The following is an 18,426-nucleotide window of genomic DNA, read 5'->3' as shown; positions in this document are numbered from 1 at the left end:
GATTTTCACAAGTACTAAAACTGCTTAAACGCTGATCAAATTCTAGCTAAGTGTAACGGGGGTCAGGGCTCTAAAAGCCAGTTAAGCCAGGGCTTAACCAGAGTTTTAGATATTTCCTTTAAAATCCAAATCGAGCTATACGAAAACATCCGAATAACCACAAGTTAGTGAAATCTGGGTGGCGGCTGGCAGCGGGCGACGTGTAGAAATGCGAAGGAAAATAAAAACGGGAAAATCTGCTGCACTTTCATTCCTCCCCAGGGGCTCTCTTTTCTCCTGCCATTTGTGCCTGCTACGCAGACTTTAAAAAGCGAGTGTCAAAGACTGAGGAAAAACACAAAGATGTCACTAATATGTCCACGCAAAAGTGTGAATACGTGTGAGTGATATTGCGTGCCGCAGGAAGCGGAGTCCTTTTCGAAAAGTAAACCACAAATCACAAGAGACCAAAAGGTTGGCCCGCACAGCGCGTGCCAAAATAACATTTTGAAGGCCCAGAAGTCGCCTCGACTCTTGTTTCCTTTTAACTCTCCTTTTGCAATCTTTTAAGTCTAGATTCCTTTGCCTTTTCCATATTTTTGGGGAAAAGGGCCTCATTTCTCTCCAAATATTTTATACCCCGACTTCTGAGGTCAAGAGATGTTTATAGCACCAAAAAATTGAAAAGTGATTTATGTTAAAACGAGGATGAACTGCCAATTTGTCGGTCGGTTCATTGAATTGTGCAATTTTTTAGCCAATAGTATTTCTATTCTTCTATAAACACCAGTGTTTTGCTCTCTAGATTAAACAGGTACGCAAAAGTCTCTCTTGTACTCGGCACCCGTAATAACCCGTCGTTCCTTCACGGCTTCTCCAGTATCTATTGATTTTTGTGGCGAAGCAAAGCAAATATTAGCCTTGATTTTGACCTTAACTAGAGAAGCATTCCCAAATCCTTGGTTCCTTGACCCAATAAGTGCCTTTCTTTCCGAGCTCACGGAAACATGGAAGTTCTTCAATCGTGACCGAGAAAACCAGCGAGTGATCTATTGTTGAGTGTGGTGGTATTTGAACTATGATTTCAAGGAGGCGAACCATATACTATACCATCTTGTTGACCTCTTTCTTTTGGATTTTTGGAACTGTGTCTTTCCTCTTGCTACAATCACTAGAGGTCAACATTGAAGTCAAACGCAGACGTCAAGCCGAGTACTTTTCACTTGAAAAGCCGCACTGGCAAATAAAGTTAGAAGACAACATATTCGCGCCCCCGCCACTACCACCGCCTAGAAACTCAAGTCATAATCCTCACCGCCCGAGGAAGGCAGCAAAACGTCCTCGTGAAGCTCAAACAAATAGGGTAAATCCAGGGAAAGTAGTATACGTTGCAGCACGCTACGAACACTACCCCCCTGGGGTCAAATTAGATGGTCCTGGGGACATGGGAGAGGCAGTGAGCGTACCTAAAAGGTTAAAGGAAAAGGAGGAGGAGGGCTACGAACTACATTCGTTCAACCTTGTGGCTAGCGATATGATGTCCTTATACAGAAGACTGCCCGACTACCGGAACGATGCGTAAGTATGTTAAAACACGAATAATTTCACTGTTGTCTTTTAGCCAACTTTCCCGCCTATGCGGTTTATATTTCCTCACAAATTTGCATTGACAAATTTTCCGCGGTCTTCCCCATCATGCTATATCGATCATCACATGATTCACATTGATTATCAAAGTAATTGCTTTTTATTGACTAACGACGTGATACATATCTTATCTTTTACATTTGTATTCTTGAAGAGCTTTGTTTATCTTCCAGCCATCGCCATCAACGCGTAAAATAAAATGTAGCTGTGATTACAATACGTTGGCATTGAGAAACTGATATAAATAAAAATATCCATAACAACACACACCTTCGTCAAATATTCGTCAAGTATAAATTAATATTAGAAGGTCAGTTGATTGATAGTTGAAGTGCAATGATTGACATATTGATTGACAGATGTGAGCAGGCGACGTTTGCGCATGATTGTTACGGAAAAATCATTGTCCGCCGCAGTCTCTCAGTTCTCAAGTCTCATCTCAAGAAGCGATAACAGTCGGACACGACGTGAGATAGTAGCGTTTCAATGAGATTTTGTTTAGTGCAGACCGAGCCGTAATGAGGCCACAAGTTATTATCGTGACAACTAGAGCGACTATGCTCTCGTAGTAAATGACGGTTCGAGCCAACCGGAGAGATTCGAAGCTGGGGCAGTCGATCTTCGGCTGTTCCCCCACATTACATTTAACGCTGCTTTCCTTCAAACCTTGGTTTGTTATGAAATCAGATTGAGAGGTTTATGATGATTATACCACGGAGAAGAGTGCTGTTTTATTTGATTTTACTAACCTCAACCGCATGGATCTATCTCGCGACATATTATCTGTTTACGGGGAAAGGAAACGAAGCAGACGTGACGGCAGATAACCGCTTAACTCTTTTAGAGATTCGTCAAGGACCTGTGAACAATCTAGAGGAGAATTATGTGCTTGCTATGTACGACAGAACACCTCATAGAAACCCGAACAAGCCCGGCGAAATGGGTCAGGCTGTCACTTTGAATTTTATGGAGAAAAAGAACGAAGAAGCCGGCTATGCGATGCACGCGTTCAATTTAGCGGCGAGTGATAAAGTATCCATTCAAAGAAACCTGGTTGATGTACGAAATTCCAAGTAGGTACTCTGATCTCCTTCTAGATTCACAGTCTTTAGCCAAAATCTGTACTGGTTCTTTTATACGATAATAGTTTCTGGGTCAGTTGAGTTCACCTACACAATCTTACGAGGGATCTTACGGGGATCAAAGCAATCCTGTTGAAAACTCTTACTTTACGACTCTCGAAATGTCAACTAGCCGGTGTAATCATGACCTGACTAAAAGCTTTAGCTTTGTCATTCGATGGTGTAATTTTAAAAGATGCCTTGCATTTTTAAAGATAACACCGCGATCAAGGCAATAGAGGCTATTTGCTGTTTCCGGTAGATTGTAAAGTTAGCGCCAATTCCCATTTCACAGGTACTTGAACGATGTTGAACCCTACAAGCTATTAACTTCCAATCCCCCTTGAAAACTATTACAATGTCAACGAAGTAGGTAGAGCCCCGTTTTCTATCGTCAGTGATCCGACATTTTATAAACTAAATCGTACTGACTTTATTTTAAACAAATAGTCGGCCTTTGTTATGTCTAACCAAGGCCTTAATCTGGTCTATTTAACTGCTTAGCTTTACTCCCCAAAAACTGCGTCTTATTTTTTCTACGTAGATTGTTTCTTAATACAGTGCCATCAAAGCTAGACAAATCCATCCAACATTAATAATAAACCTATTTTAACATTATACGTGTAGTATCATAAACCTAATTGCAAATCATTGTATTTGAGGTTAGCCCTTGAGCGCTAAGAAAGTACTAGAGTCCATTTGTGGTCGCGGCAAATGCACATAAAGACTCTTCTAAAAAAACACCCTCTAGCCTCCAGATCTAGAAATGTTTCCTAAATAATGTACATTTCCTTTTGCCTATCATTGCAATAAAAAAGTTTTTATTCTTCTTTTTTTGTGATAGTCCATTTATATCGGAATTGACCTAGAACAAATAACAGAACTGATAGGTATGTAAAAGTACAGACAGAAAGCAGTTCTCACTAGGGACTCTTGCTGAGTTTTCAGGAGGAAAGGCCAAGAGCGAGAATAACAACCTGGGATGGCTGAAAAGAAAGAAAAAATATGTGACAAATTTTAAGATGTTGCCATTCCCCAGTTCTTGTTAAATCTTAGTATCTTATTTTATGTTATTAGTCATTAGCAGAATTCTTTTAAAAATATGTTGCAATCTGCAATTTTTTCCTTGGTTGGCATAACTATTGGGCTAAAATGACTTGAATGTGGGCACTTTGTGGTAAATAAAGATTGTAGAAATCTCCCCCCCCCCCCCCCCCACCCAGGCACACATAAATATAATTTTGAATATACACCCCTGATTATTTCCGTCCTGAAATCTGTTTGAAGCATATGGCAAAAAGTGTTGTCAGATGTTTATGATAAGAATGTCTGGGCTTAGTAATGCTAATGAAATATTAACTCTGTTTGCAGTCAACCCATAAAGAATGTAGTTAAATATAATTGGTTGTTTTCTAAACAAGCAATAGTGTATTTGTAATTGTTTTCCCAAATTCACTGTTTGACCACATCATCTTTTCCTGCTGGTTTTGCAAAGCATTAGAATTTCTTTAACGTCATCCCATTGTTGGCAGTGTTAGCTTATGTTTGCTTTTATTCAGGGTTAAATGCGTAACTTAAACCACAAAAAATATATGGTTTGCATTGTGACAAGGTGGACTAATTAGCAAATAAATTTGATATATTTAATGGTATTTTCTGGGAGTGTACGGTTGCAGATACAAATTGGATATTCTTGAAATATTCATTAGTTAATATTGAAAACATGCCAAAAGCATTTATTCATTGTTTTTAAGAGAGATTTGATATCATCTTATGTGTAAGCTGTCTAATGATCTACTTTTCAATCTAATATTAACCTCTGACTTAGTATTTTAGGGCCTATTTAAAATAAAATAAGAAATTGATCTTGATCTTATGCATACTTAAAACTGATGCAAATTCTGTAATGTAAGTATTATTTTTACTTTTTCAGTTATTTGTATCCTACTTTGTCAATCTTGAAACTTATTTTTGAGGGTTGTTAAATGAAGTTTTTCACATTTATTAATTTTTTTTAATTACCTACAATACTCACAATATTTATTAATTTGTTTTATTCATTTATTATAATCTTTATGGTAACAACAAGACAAACATACATGACTTAGGACACCAAAACTAACAATAGCAATTGCATGAACAAAATAAGGAAAAAGAATGTAAAGGAAAACAAAATCCAAAACAAAACAACATCCTCCCTTCCCCCCCCCCCTGAATTTTTGCAAAATTCCTTCCTTAATCATTTCTTTTTGTATTGTTACAGGTGCAAAGCCAAGAAATATCCTCTTCATCTTCCCAAGAGTAGCATAATTATTTGTTTCCACAACGAAGCGTGGTCGACATTGTTGAGGACAGTTCATAGTGTTATTAATAGGACACCGCCTAGATTACTAGAAGAGATACTTCTTATCGACGATGCAAGTAATAGAGGTGAGATGCCATCTATGCTTTAATGTATTATTAAGGACAGGATTGAGGGATGGGTTCCCTGCGTACACAGGCTTTTCCTTTAGTGTTTCTCATTGTTGTACTCGTATAATTCTATTCTATTGCTCTCATGCTATATTCCATTTTCCCTAGCAACAGATGTCAGTACACCCTTAAAGAGAACGAAAAGCTCTGATAGCAGAGTAAGGGACTATTGATTGCCTTTTCCAAAAGTGTGCAGAGTGACTTGAGCTTTAAACTGTTGATCAAGAATTACATATGTTCCTATTCTATTCTTTAACAATTTCCCGTATAAGTTTTTGAGGGATGATGTAGGCCTTTTTGTCTCAATCTTTACCATTTTTCTTTTTTTTTCTTTTTTTTTTTCAGATGATTTAAAAGAAAAATTAGAAGAATACGTAGCCAAGTTAAAGGTTGTTAGAATTATCCGCCTCTCTAAGAGGCAAGGACTTATACGTGCACGTTTAAAAGGTGCTGCCGCTGCCAAGGGAAGTATATTGACATTTCTAGATGCTCACTGTGAATGTTCAAAAGGCTGGTTGGAACCACTAGCTGCTAAAATTGCAGAAAACAGTTCTAATGTAGTGATGCCGGTCATTGATGAGATCAGTGACACGACCTTTTACTATCATGCCGTGCCTGAGCCTTTTCATAGGGGTGTATTTCGATGGAGGCTAGAGTTTGGATGGAAACCTGTTCCACAGTATGAGATGGAAAGAAGGAAGGATGAGGCAGATGGAATCAGGTAGGAGCAATTCACAAACATTACCATATAACAGTCTTTATTTATAATTTAAACCACCTTTCCTAACCTGTGTTATGGTTTATTTTCTTTTTTCCTATTATCTATTATCTTTTTTTATCTTGTTCCTTCTCTTTTTTTTTAGTTAAACAAATATTTAAACCCCAAATTAATTCATTCCAGAACCCCAGTGATGGCTGGTGGCTTGTTCTCTATTGATAAGAACTATTTTGAAAAAATTGGTACCTATGATACTGGTATGGACATCTGGGGTGGTGAGAACCTGGAGATCTCATTTAGGGTAAGTAATCATGTTGATTACGTTTCACATGTTTGTTTCTCTAATCCAACCCATACTAAGGGGCCTAACCTTTTTTCACTGTAACCACATTTAAAACAAACCTCACGCCCCCCCCCCCCCCCCCCTTCAGTTTAATGCTGTTCAATGCATACTGTCTTGCTAGAATTTGATGACTGGAACACACTGCATTGAAAATAGAGAAAATAGAGGGGTGGGTGTAAGAAGAGGATAATAAGAAGTTTTGTAGACGTTTATTCAACGGTGAAACGAGCCATGAGTCTTGCACAATCTAATATGCGTCCTGGGTCACGTTCTGAGCACGTGCTCTGTCACGCAACTTGTCACATCTTCCCTCTTTTAACAGTAACGCTAATGGTTGGTTAAAACAACATTATAACAATCAAAGGGTAAAAATCGAAATTTTACAACAAAAATCATACGATGGATTATTACTAATGTTCAGGGTCCTAACAGTTTCAATGTTATTTTGGCACATAGTCTTTGAGCCATGCAGGAGGCTTCACCTCCCGCCGAGGCCTTGTTATAGCCTGTGAAGAATCTGGTGGCATGGCAACCTGGCTGGGTTGCTGCTGAGCATCATCGGGTTCTGGTGATTCCAGAACATCAGGTACTTGGCTGTTTGTTTCTCCAGTGCTGATCAACTGTCGGCGGTTTCGTCGGTAGGTGGTACCTTCCGTCTCGACGTTGTAGCTCCTAGGTCCGGCTTGACCTAAACACGTACCAGGCGTCCACGTGTCTTGTCCTGGTAGCTTCATGCGCACAGTTTCGCCGACAGCGATGGGCTCCAGGGGCTTGCTGTGCTTATCGTAATAAAACTTCTGGCGTTGCTTGGTACCTATCAACTTCCTGGTGTCCTCTTCAGTGTTGTAGCTAGGCTGTAGTAGGGAACCAGCCACAGGGAGAAGTGTTTTGCATCGACGTCCGAAAAGGCGCTGGGCCGGGCTAGTTCCGATTCCAGCAGTCGGAGTATTCCGCCAGTCGAGAAGTGCTTGGAATTCTGACCCCCCGGATGTCTTGCATTTTTTAAACAGCCTCTTTACTGTCTGTACAGCATTTTCTGCTTTCCCATTTGCTTGGGCATATCTTGGGGATGACGTCTTGTGTTCGAACATCCAGGTCTTGGCAAATACACTAAACTCCGCTGATGCGAACTGCGGTCCATTGTCGGTTATAAGGGTGTCTGGGATGCCAAACCTGGCAAATATTGCCTTCAGCTCCTTTATTATTGCTCGTGACGTCACTGTGTTAAGCCGGGCCACTTCTATGTAGTTGCTGAAGTAGTCACTGACTACTAGCAGTGTTCGGTTGTCGAGCTCACAGAGGTCAGCTGAGACCTTTCCCCACGGTCGAGCGACAAACTCATGTTGGAGAATTGGCTCCTTTCGTTGGCCACTGCGATGAGTCAAACATACTTCGCATTTTGTGATGTACTCCTTCAACTCGACAGTCATCCGCGGCCAGAAAAACGTGTCTCTTGCTCGTCTTATGCAGCCTTCTATACCGATGTGGGATGAGTGTGTCTTTTCCATAAGCTCCTTCCTCAGGGCTCTAGGAACCACCAACTGTTGGCCTTTAAAGATGAGTTCTTCTTGGACAGTTAGCTCGTCTCGAATATCAAAGTAAGGATGCACGCACTCCGGCAGGTCTGTTTTGCTCTCTGGCCAACCTCTCTTTATAACCTCTCGAAGGTTTTGTTGCACCGCATCATCTACTGCTGCATTTTTGAGTTGCTGCCAAGTCTCTTCTCTCACTGGCATCCATGATCGATGGTCAATCTCCTCAAGCTCCCTGGTACACTCCCAGGCGTTGACTTCGGGTAGGTAAGCTCTGCTTAGGGTGTCAGCCAAGTAAAGATCTTTGCCTTTCTTGTACTTCACATTGAGACTGTAACTCTGCAGACTCAGCAGCATTCGTTGTAGGCGTTTCGGAGCAGTCGCCAGAGGTTTGATGAAGATTGGTTCCAAAGGCTTGTGATCAGTCTCGATGTTGACGACTTCGCGGCCGTAGACGTACGTATGGAAACGGTCACACGCAAAGACAATCGCGAGCAGCTCCTTCTCAATCTGTGCATAACGCGTCTCAGCGGGCGTGAGTGCACGTGATGCGTAGGCTACTGGTTGGCCATTCTGTAGTAATGCGGCACCCAATCCGCTCTGCGACGCATCGCACTGAAGTGTAATCTCCTCGTCTAGGTTGTAGTACCGCAATACTGGAGTGACTGTAACGGCATCCTTTAGCTTTTCAAACGCAGACTGTTGCGCATCATCCCAGATGAACTGCACGTCGCTCTGTGTGAGATCCCTCAGCGGCTTTGTGATGTCTGACAGCTGGGGCAGGAACTTTGCAAGGTATTGGGCTAGGCCTAACAGACGCTGTACCCCAAGCTTGTCGGTCGGTGAGGGCATGTCCACAATTGCTCGCACTTTAGCAGGGTCGACTTTAAGTCCCTTGTCAGTTGCTATGTGGCCAATGAAGAGTAACTCTGATTTCCTAAGTCTCATCTTGTCGGGATTCAGGTGTATGTCCCGTTGATCACAACGGTTTAGGAATGCCAGGAGGTTCCTGTCGTGATCCGCCGTTGCCTCCTCGTAGCTCTCGCCATAGCCCACTACCAGGAAATCATCAGCAACAACTTCGGTTCCAGTCAGACCTTCGGCAAATTCATGCATCTTTCTTTGAAACACTTCTGGTGCTGAGGAGATCCCGAAAGGCATTCTCTTCCATCGGTATCGGCCAAACGGTGTATGGAAAGTTGTTAGATAGGTCGACTCTTCCTCTAGCTGGACGTGCCAGAAACCGTTGCAGACATCCAACAACGTGAACACCTTGGCACCGTGTAATCGTGTTGCAACCTCTTCTATGGTTGGTAGGGGATAGTTTTCCCTCTGGATGGCTTTGTTGAGATCCTTTGGGTCTAGGCATATTCGCAGTTTTCCATCTTTCTTGGGAACTACTACCATAGAGCTGATCCACGAGGTGGGTGTGGTCACCGGTGCTATTATCTCTTTGTCCACTAGATCATTCAAGGTTTTCTTGAGCTGGGGTCTTAGGGCTACTGCAACTCTACGTGGTGCGTGTTGTACTGGTTGAGCGTTTGTGTCTAGTCTGATGGTGTATTCTCCATCAAGTTTGCCAACCCCGTCACTGAACACTGCTGGGAACTTAGCCAATATTTCTTCTCTTGTTAGTGCAGCTCCTGGTTTGGGGTCAACGGTGAACACTGTCGCTCCATCTGTCTGCGGTTTGTGAAACTGGTCGTTGTCATTGTACTGTATAATGTTCATGCCAAGGCATGCCTTACGCCCCAGAATCGGGCGGATTTCATGGCTGTCAACAAGGCGACAATCCAGCTGGCACGATACATGGTTTCTCCACACTCTAATGGTGACATGCCCGACGACTTTGATCTTTGATCCCCCATACGCCACTAAGGACGTTTGCACGGGTTTCACTTTTACTAGCTTGTGGTCGTTACACGCCTGCTTGTATATGTGCACTGGCAACACATTGCATTGTGCACCAGTATCAGGTTGGAAACGGATGAAACTTCCAGACTCTGATTGAAATGTGACCAGCTGCGAATCATCCAACCAGACGGCCAATACTTCCTCCGTTTGATATGTCTCCTCAGGATACATATCTGTTTCTTCGACTTCGGTAGCCTTGACTTCCTGTTTGCATCTATTGGCAAAGTGATTTTTCGCTCCGCACTTCCGGCAGTTCTTTCCTCGTGCGGGACACGATTCCTGATTTGCCATATGTTGGTATCCACAGTTGTCACATTGTTTGCCTTGACCTCGTTGCTTTCGCCGATAATTTTTGATGTTGGGTTTCTTCGACTCGAGTTTACTCACGGCATTGACGTCTGTCTCAGATGTATCTTTGACTATTTTCATCTGAGCAAGCATACTCTCAGCCGCTCGGCAAATTTCATCTGTTTTCGCTAGTGTTAATTTGGACTCGCGTAACAACCTTTCTCTGACCTTCGTGTCATGTATTCCAAATAACAACCGATCTCGAAGTATTTCGTCTGGCGTAATCGTATCAAACTCGCAGGACTCGGCCAATTTTCTCAGCGCTGTTCTATAGTGCTCGTAGGACTCTCCAGGCTCTTGCATTCGCTGGTTGAAACGGAATCTTTCGAACGGCACGTTCTTTCTTGGTTGACAGTACTCGGCGAATTTCTTTATGACAGGCTCTATCTTGTCTGTCTCTCCTTCGGTCAGGGTAAATGTCGAGTAGACTTCTCTCGCCTCTTCACCGATAACTGTTAGCAACGTAGCTACTTGTACGGCTTCAGCTTTCTCGTTCAACCCAGTCGCCAACGAGTAGTTTTTCCAAGCGAGCACAAATCGCTTCCATTTGTCAGCAGCATTGCTATTGTGTATCTCCAGCGGCGCCGGCGGCGGTAAGACATATCCTGAGGCCATAGTTAACCGCGGCCACCATGTAAGAAGAGGATAATAAGAAGTTTTGTAGACGTTTATTCAACGGTGAAACGAGCCATGAGTCTTGCACAATCTAATATGCGTCCTGGGTCACGTTCTGAGCACGTGCTCTGTCACGCAACTTGTCACAGTGGGCAGTTGCCTTTTCATGGCAAGATGGTTCATTGTCAATTTGTGAAACAGTAGGTATGTCAGAAAAAAGTTGGTTTGGTCTAGCTGGGCTAATATTGGGTTTTGTCTAGATGGACTAATATGTGTACCACAGCTGGTATTAGTGCCAACTTCATGCCAACTAGCATTTGTCCTTATGTTTTTTTCCTTCAAAATTTTTCAATTCCCAGATCTGGATGTGCGGTGGTGCCATCGAGATGCTCCCATGTTCACGTGTGGGTCATGTATTTCGTCCCAGGTTCCCATACTCGTTCCCAGCCCGGCCTGGGCACAACACTGATGTTGTTAGCAACAATCTGATGCGTGTGGCAGACGTCTGGATGGACGAGTACAAAAAACACTTTTATAATATAAGATTTGATTTAAAGAGGAAACAGCATGACGATGTAAGCCAGAGGCTGGCCCTCAGGGAAAAGTTAAAATGTAAAAATTTCAAGTGGTACCTAGATAATGTCTACCCTGAATTGGAGGTACCGGACACAAACTTTGCAGCGTCGGGCCAGGTGAGTTAGGCTTCTTCTTCTCACTGGTGTTGTGAACTTTTCTTTGTTAGAGGTTGGGTAGACTTCATTATGATTGGTAATAATTTCAAGATCTCTACACTGAGATTATAGTGCCATGGAGGTTTTTTTAGACTTTGACTTGTTCCAAACTTCAAAACTTTTTGACTTGTTGAATGTATGTGGAGTTTACCAGAGGCTTTAGTTCTTCAGCTCCAGTATTGGCCGTTCTTAATACATATTACAGTTTAAAATGTGAAGCGCTTAGAATGCTTAGAACATGGTCGATACTGTAAGTGCTATATAACTGCTATTTTTTAATGTATTTTACAGAATCCCTTTAGTTGGCTAAGGGTGCCTAGTGGCTTTGTGTTGTAACATGACCAATATGCATTTTGCCGTAGGTCCGGAATCCCTCTAGTGACATGTGCCTGGACACACTTGGGAAGAAGGATGATACACCACTTGGACTGTATCAATGTCACGGACAAGGCGGAAACCAGGTAAAACGTAACTAGTAGTTCAACTTAAAGTGTCTGAAAATAACCAATAAGCTTTGAAAATAACCAATAAGCTTTGAATAGAGGTGTAAGAAGTACAAAAAGGAATTAGTGTCATTTTACCTTTTTAAAGAAAAGACAGTCTCATGCTTTTCAAATTTGTGTATCACCATTGATTGAAGTGTGTGTTTCTTGCTTTCAGTACTTCGTTATGACGAGTAAAGGGGAGATTAAATCTGAGGACAACTGTCTTGACTTCAATGGACATGACCTCTATCTTCGGGAATGTGATGGACTCGAGCTGAATCAAAAGTGGCAGCTGAAGGTTTGTTATTTTATTGCCAACCGCCAGCTTACTTCAGCAGTTTACTTGTTATTGCTACAGTTTTAGACTCGCACTACACCAGACCTGATGAGTAAGCACCCATTCTATTGCTCTAAATACTCCCTCCCACTACACCAGACCCGTGTAAGCATCCATTCTATTGCTCTAAATACTTCCTCCCACTACACCAGACCCGCGTAAGCATCCATTCTATTGCTCTAAATACTCCCTCCCACTACACCAGACCCGTGCAAGTATCCATTCTATTGCTCTAAATACTCCCTCCCACTACACCAGACCCGTGTAGGCATCCATTCTATTGCTCTAAATACTTCCTCCCACTACACCAGACCCGTGTAAGTATCCATTCTATTGCTCTAAATACTCCCTCCCACTACACCAGACCCGTGTAAGTATCCATTCTATTGCTCTAAATACTCCCTCCCACTACACCAGACCCGTGTAAGCATCCATTCTATTGCTCTAAATACTCCCTCCCACTACACCAGACCCGTGTAAGTATCCATTCTATTGCTCTAAATACTCCCTCCCACTACACCAGACCCGTGTAAGTATCCATTCTATTGCTTTAAATACTTCCTCCCACTACACCAGACCCGTGTAAGTATCCATTCTATTGCTCTAAATACTCCCTCCCACTACACCAGACCCGTGTAAGTATCCATTCTATTGCTCTAAATACTCCCTCACACTACACCAGACCCGTGTAAGTATCCATTCTATTGCTCTAAATACTCCCTCCCACTACACCAGACCCCCGCAAGCATCCATTCTATTGCTCTAAATACTCCCTCCCACTACACCAGACCCCCATAAGCATCCTATCTATTGCTCTAAATACTCCCTCCCACTACACCAGACCCGTGTAAGCATCCATTCTATTGCTCTAAATACTCCCTCCCACTACACCAGACCTGTGTAAGTATCTATTCTATTGCTTTAAATACTCCCTCCCACTACACCAGACCCGTGTAAGTATCCATTCTATTGCTCTAAATACTCCCTCCCACTACACCAGACCCGTGTAAGTATCCATTCTATTGCTCTAAATACTTCCTCCCACTACACTAGACCCCCGCAAGCACCCATTCTATTGCTCTAAATACTCCCTCCCACTACACCAGACCCGTGTAAGTATCCATTCTATTGCTCTAAATACTTCCTCCCACTTAACCAGACCCGTGTAGGCATCCATTCTATTGCTCTAAATACTCCCTCCCACTACACCAGACCCGTGTAAGTATCCATTCTATTGCTCTAAATACTCTCTCCCACTACACCAGACCCCCGCAAGCACCCATTCTATTGCTCTAAATACTCCCTCCCACTACACCAGACCCCCGCAAGCACCCATTCTATTGCTCTAAATACTCCCTCCCACTACACCAGACCCGTGTAAGTATCCATTCTATTGCTCTAAATACTCCCTCCCACTACACCAGACCCGTGTAAGTATCCATTCTATTGCTCTAAATACTCCCTCCCACTACACCAGACCCCTGTAAGCATCCATTCTATTGCTCTAAATACTCCCTCCCACTACACCAGACCCGTGTAAGCATCCATTCTATTGCTCTAAATACTCCCTCCCACTACACCAGACCCGTGTAAGTATCCATTCTATTGCTCTAAATACTCCCTCCCACTACACCAGACCCGTGTAAGTATCCATTCTATTGCTCTAAATACTCCCTCCCACTACACCAGACCCATGTAAGTATCCATTCTATTGCTCTAAATACTCCCTCCCACTACACCAGACCCATGTAAGTATCCATTCTATTGCTCTAAATACTCCCTCCCACTACACCAGACCCGTGTAAGCATCCATTCTATTGCTCTAAATACTCCCTCCCACTACACCAGACCCGTGTAAGTATCCATTCTATTGCTCTAAATACTCCCTCCCACTACACCAGACCCGTGTAAGTATCCATTCTATTGCTCTAAATACTCCCTCCCACTACACCAGACCCCCATAAGCATCCATTCTATTGCACTAAATACTCCCTCCCACTACACCAGACCCGTGTAAGTATCCATTCTATTGCTCTAAATACTCCCTCCCACTACACCAGACCCGTGCAAGTATCCATTCTATTGCTCTAAATACTCCCTCCCACTACACCAGACCCGTGTAGGCATCCATTCTATTGCTCTAAATACTTCCTCCCACTACACCAGACCCGTGTAAGTATCCATTCTATTGCTCTAAATACTCCCTCCCACTACACCAGACCCGTGCAAGTATCCATTCTATTGCTCTAAATACTCCCTCCCACTACACCAGACCCGTGTAAGCATCCATTCTATTGCTCTAAATACTCCCTCCCACTACACCAGACCCGTGTAAGTATCCATTCTATTGCTCTAAATACTCCCTCCCACTACACCAGACCCGTGTAAGTATCCATTCTATTGCTTTAAATACTTCCTCCCACTACACCAGACCCGTGTAAGTATCCATTCTATTGCTCTAAATACTCCCTCCCACTACACCAGACCCGTGTAAGTATCCATTCTATTGCTCTAAATACTCTCTCCCACTACACCAGACCCCCGCAAGCACCCATTCTATTGCTCTAAATACTCCCTCCCACTACACCAGACCCCCGCAAGCACCCATTCTATTGCTCTAAATACTCCCTCCCACTACACCAGACCCGTGTAAGTATCCATTCTATTGCTCTAAATACTCCCTCCCACTACACCAGACCCGTGTAAGTATCCATTCTATTGCTCTAAATACTCCCTCCCACTACACCAGACCCCTGTAAGCATCCATTCTATTGCTCTAAATACTCCCTCCCACTACACCAGACCCGTGTAAGCATCCATTCTATTGCTCTAAGTACTCCCTCCCACTACACCAGACCCGTGTAAGTATCCATTCTATTGCTCTAAATACTCCCTCCCACTACACCAGACCCGTGTAAGTATCCATTCTATTGCTCTAAATACTCCCTCCCACTACACCAGACCCATGTAAGTATCCATTCTATTGCTCTAAATACTCCCTCCCACTACACCAGACCCATGTAAGTATCCATTCTATTGCTCTAAATACTCCCTCCCACTACACCAGACCCGTGTAAGCATCCATTCTATTGCTCTAAATACTCCCTCCCACTACACCAGACCCCCGCAAGCACCCATTCTATTGCTCTAAATACTCCCTCCCACTACACCAGACCCGTGTAAGCATCCATTCTATTGCTCTAAATACTCCCTCCCACTACACCAGACCCGTGTAAGTATCCATTCTATTGCTCTAAATACTCCCTCCCACTACACCAGACCCGTGTAAGTATCCATTCTATTGCTCTAAATACTCCCTCCCACTACACCAGACCCGTGTAAGCATCCATTCTATTGCTCTAAATACTCCCTCCCACTACACCAGACCCGTGTAAGTATCCATTCTATTGCCCTAAATAGTCCCTCCCACTACACCAGACCCGTGTAAGTATCCATTCTATTGCTCTAAATACTCCCTCCCACTACACCAGACCCGTGTAAGTATCCATTCTATTGCTCTAAATACTCCCTCCCACTACACCAGACCCGTGTAAGTATCCATTCTATTGCTCTAAATACTCCCTCCCACTACACCAGACCCGTGTAAGTATCCATTCTATTGCTCTAAATACTCCCTCCCACTACACCAGACCCGTGTAAGTATCCATTCTATTGCTCTAAATACTCCCTCCCACTACACCAGACCCGTGTAAGCATCCATTCTATTGCTCTAAATACTCCCTCCCACTACACCAGACCCGTGTAAGTATCCATTCTATTGCTCTAAATACTTCCTCCCACTACACCAGACCCGTGTAAGTATCCATTCTATTGCTCTAAATACTCCCTCCCACTACACCAGACCCGTGTAAGTATCCATTCTATTGCTCTAAATACTCCCTCCCACTACACCAGACCCGTGTAAGTATCCATTCTATTGCTCTAAATACTCCCTCCCACTACACCAGACCCGTGTAAGTATCCATTCTATTGCTCTAAATACTCCCTCCCACTACACCAGACCCGTGTAAGTATCCATTCTATTGCTCTAAATACTCCCTCCCACTACACCAGACCCGTGTAAGCATCCATTCTATTGCTCTAAATACTCCCTCCCACTACACCAGACCCGTGTAAGTATACATTCTATTGCTCTAAATACTCCCTCCCACTACACCAGACCCGTGTAAGTATCCATTCTATTGCTCTAAATACTCCCTCCCACTACACCAGACCCGTGTAAGTATCCATTCTATTGCTCTAAATACTCCCTCCCACTACACCAGACCCGTGTAAGTATCCATTCTATTGCTCTAAATACTCCCTCCCACTACTCCAGACCCGTGTAAGTATCCATTCTATTGCTCTAAATACTCCCTCCCACTACACCAGACCCGTGTAAGTATCCATTCTATTGCTCTAAATACTCCCTCCCACTACACCAGACCCGTGTAAGTATCCATTCTATTGCTCTAAATACTCCCTCCCACTACACCAGACCCGTGTAAGTATCCATTCTATTGCTCTAAATACTCCCTCCCACTACACCAGACCCGTGTAAGTATCCATTCTATTGCTCTAAATACTCCCTCCCACTACACCAGACCCGTGTAAGTATCCATTCTATTGCTCTAAATACTCCCTCCCACTACACCAGACCCGTGTAAGTATCCATTCTATTGCTCTAAATACTCCCTCCCACTACACCAGACCCGTGTAAGTATCCATTCTATTGCTCTAAATACTCCCTCCCACTACACCAGACCCGTGTAAGTATTCATTTTATTGCTCTAAGCCCCAGACTCCCAAACACTACACCATCCCAAGTAAAGAATCCATCTCCCACTACACCAGACCAGAGTAAGCACCCGTTTTTAGACTCCCCACCACTCACTCCAAATACGAATAAGCGCTCATTCAATTGCTCTTTCGATAACATTTTTTGCATTGGACTTAGTAAGACACCTTCTACCCTGGGTACCAGAGGCTCGGAGCTTCGCGGTGACAACGATTTGGGCGAAGCGAAACGTTTTCGCCGCAAAGCCTGGAGCCTCTGGTACCCAGGGTAGAGACCTTCTGATTGCTTGTCATCAAAATGGTCTTCACATTTCTCCCTTCTAATACTCTTCACCCTCTTTCGCACATCTTGCCCCCTTTCTCTTTCTCTCTGCCCTCAGCCGTCCCTAGCCTTTGTGTCTAGTTATGCTGATATATCACTTTACCATGCTAACTGCTGAGTAATAATTCCTTACAGGACAACAGTATTTATCACCCCCGAAGAGACATGTGCTTGGATCGTGGGCGCGCTAACGGCCAATACGCGCGTGTCAGGAAGTGCGATGGACGCGAATCACAAGTGTGGGAATTCTCCAAAACAGACGATATGGAATAAATGCCCTTCACAAAAGTATAGTGAGCCTTGGAATCCTCCAAGATAGACGATATGGAATAAATACCCTTTGAAAAAGCATAGTGAGCCTGGGAATTCTCCAAGACAGACGATATGGAATAAATACCCTTCACAATAGCATATTGAGCCTTGGAATTCTCCTAGACAGACGATATTGAATAAATACTCCTCACAAAAGCTTAGCGATCCTTGGAGTTTTTTTCAAAAAGACAACATGGAAGAAATATTATTCAAAGTAGATAGCGAGTCTTAAAATTTTTTAAAACAGATAGGATTGAATGAATACTGCTCACAAAAGAGTCTAGGAATTTTCCCAAACAGTCGATACGTAACGAATAGCAAAATACTAGCGAGACTTGGAAATCTCCAAATCCCGAGTAAAGACTTTCTTCAATGCTTCTTGACACTGGGTTTTTCAAAAGCTTCACCCCATACCCAGGTGAAACGTTCTTATTTATTGTTGCATGCTCGCCGTGTTTGAATTCTCTAGCCTATCGCAATATCGACAAATTACTTCTCTCGAAGATCTGTATCCACTCGGACGCTGGTGAATCAACAAAAACTTAAATCCACCAGCGTGCCACTCATTTCTTCGCACTCGATCCGTTTCCTCTTCCTAACAGAAACATGTTTGTGTATCTAGCATAAATTTTCAATTTATAATGTTTAATAAAACCGTACATTATTTCTACATTTGCCGTGTATTTGGTGTTTTGCTGTTTTCGGGTCTTTAGTCTTTGGGTGTTTTGTCGAGCCGACGCATCGGAAATATTT

The 18,426-nt window shown here is 43.2% G+C and overlaps 1 protein-coding gene across 2 annotated transcripts; it reads left to right on the top strand.

Moving 5' to 3' along the window:
• The first annotated feature begins 807 nt into the window (after nt 1-807).
• On the top strand, nt 808-18,343 carry LOC5515809 (polypeptide N-acetylgalactosaminyltransferase 13). 2 transcript variants are annotated; one of them, XM_048723666.1, is made up of 8 exons: nt 808-1,557; nt 5,011-5,177; nt 5,565-5,940; nt 6,121-6,238; nt 11,049-11,381; nt 11,783-11,881; nt 12,081-12,203; nt 17,497-18,343. In XM_048723666.1, the coding sequence occupies exons 1-8, from the start codon at nt 1,058-1,060 to the stop codon at nt 17,632-17,634; spliced, it is 1,854 nt and encodes a 617-aa protein (XP_048579623.1). In that variant the 5' UTR covers nt 808-1,057; the 3' UTR covers nt 17,635-18,343. The 2 variants fall into 2 exon arrangements, with proteins under 2 accessions (XP_048579623.1, XP_048579624.1); XM_048723667.1 differs by lacking the exon at nt 808-1,557 and adding an exon at nt 1,997-2,699.
• Nucleotides 18,344-18,426: the final 83 nt, after the last annotated feature.

Source organism: Nematostella vectensis, chromosome 2 (assembly GCF_932526225.1).
Source record: "Nematostella vectensis chromosome 2, jaNemVect1.1, whole genome shotgun sequence".
Taxonomy (NCBI): Eukaryota; Metazoa; Cnidaria; class Anthozoa; order Actiniaria; family Edwardsiidae; genus Nematostella; species Nematostella vectensis.
The sequence above is the reverse complement of the archived record's forward strand: the minus strand, read 5'-3'. Positions and strand labels throughout refer to the sequence as shown.

What these genes read in the sequence shown, in the direction of transcription:
- LOC5515809 (XM_048723666.1), top strand. Translation starts at nt 1,058, where the DNA reads ATGATTTCAAGGAGGCGAACCATATACTATACCATCTTGTTGACCTCT. An exon ending in CCCGACTACCGGAACGATGC is followed by an intron (nt 1,558 to 5,010) that starts GTAAGTATGTTA and finishes GTATTGTTACAG; the next exon opens with GTGCAAAGCCAAGAAATATC. An exon ending in GATGAGGCAGATGGAATCAG is followed by an intron (nt 5,941 to 6,120) that starts GTAGGAGCAATT and finishes AATTCATTCCAG; the next exon opens with AACCCCAGTGATGGCTGGTG.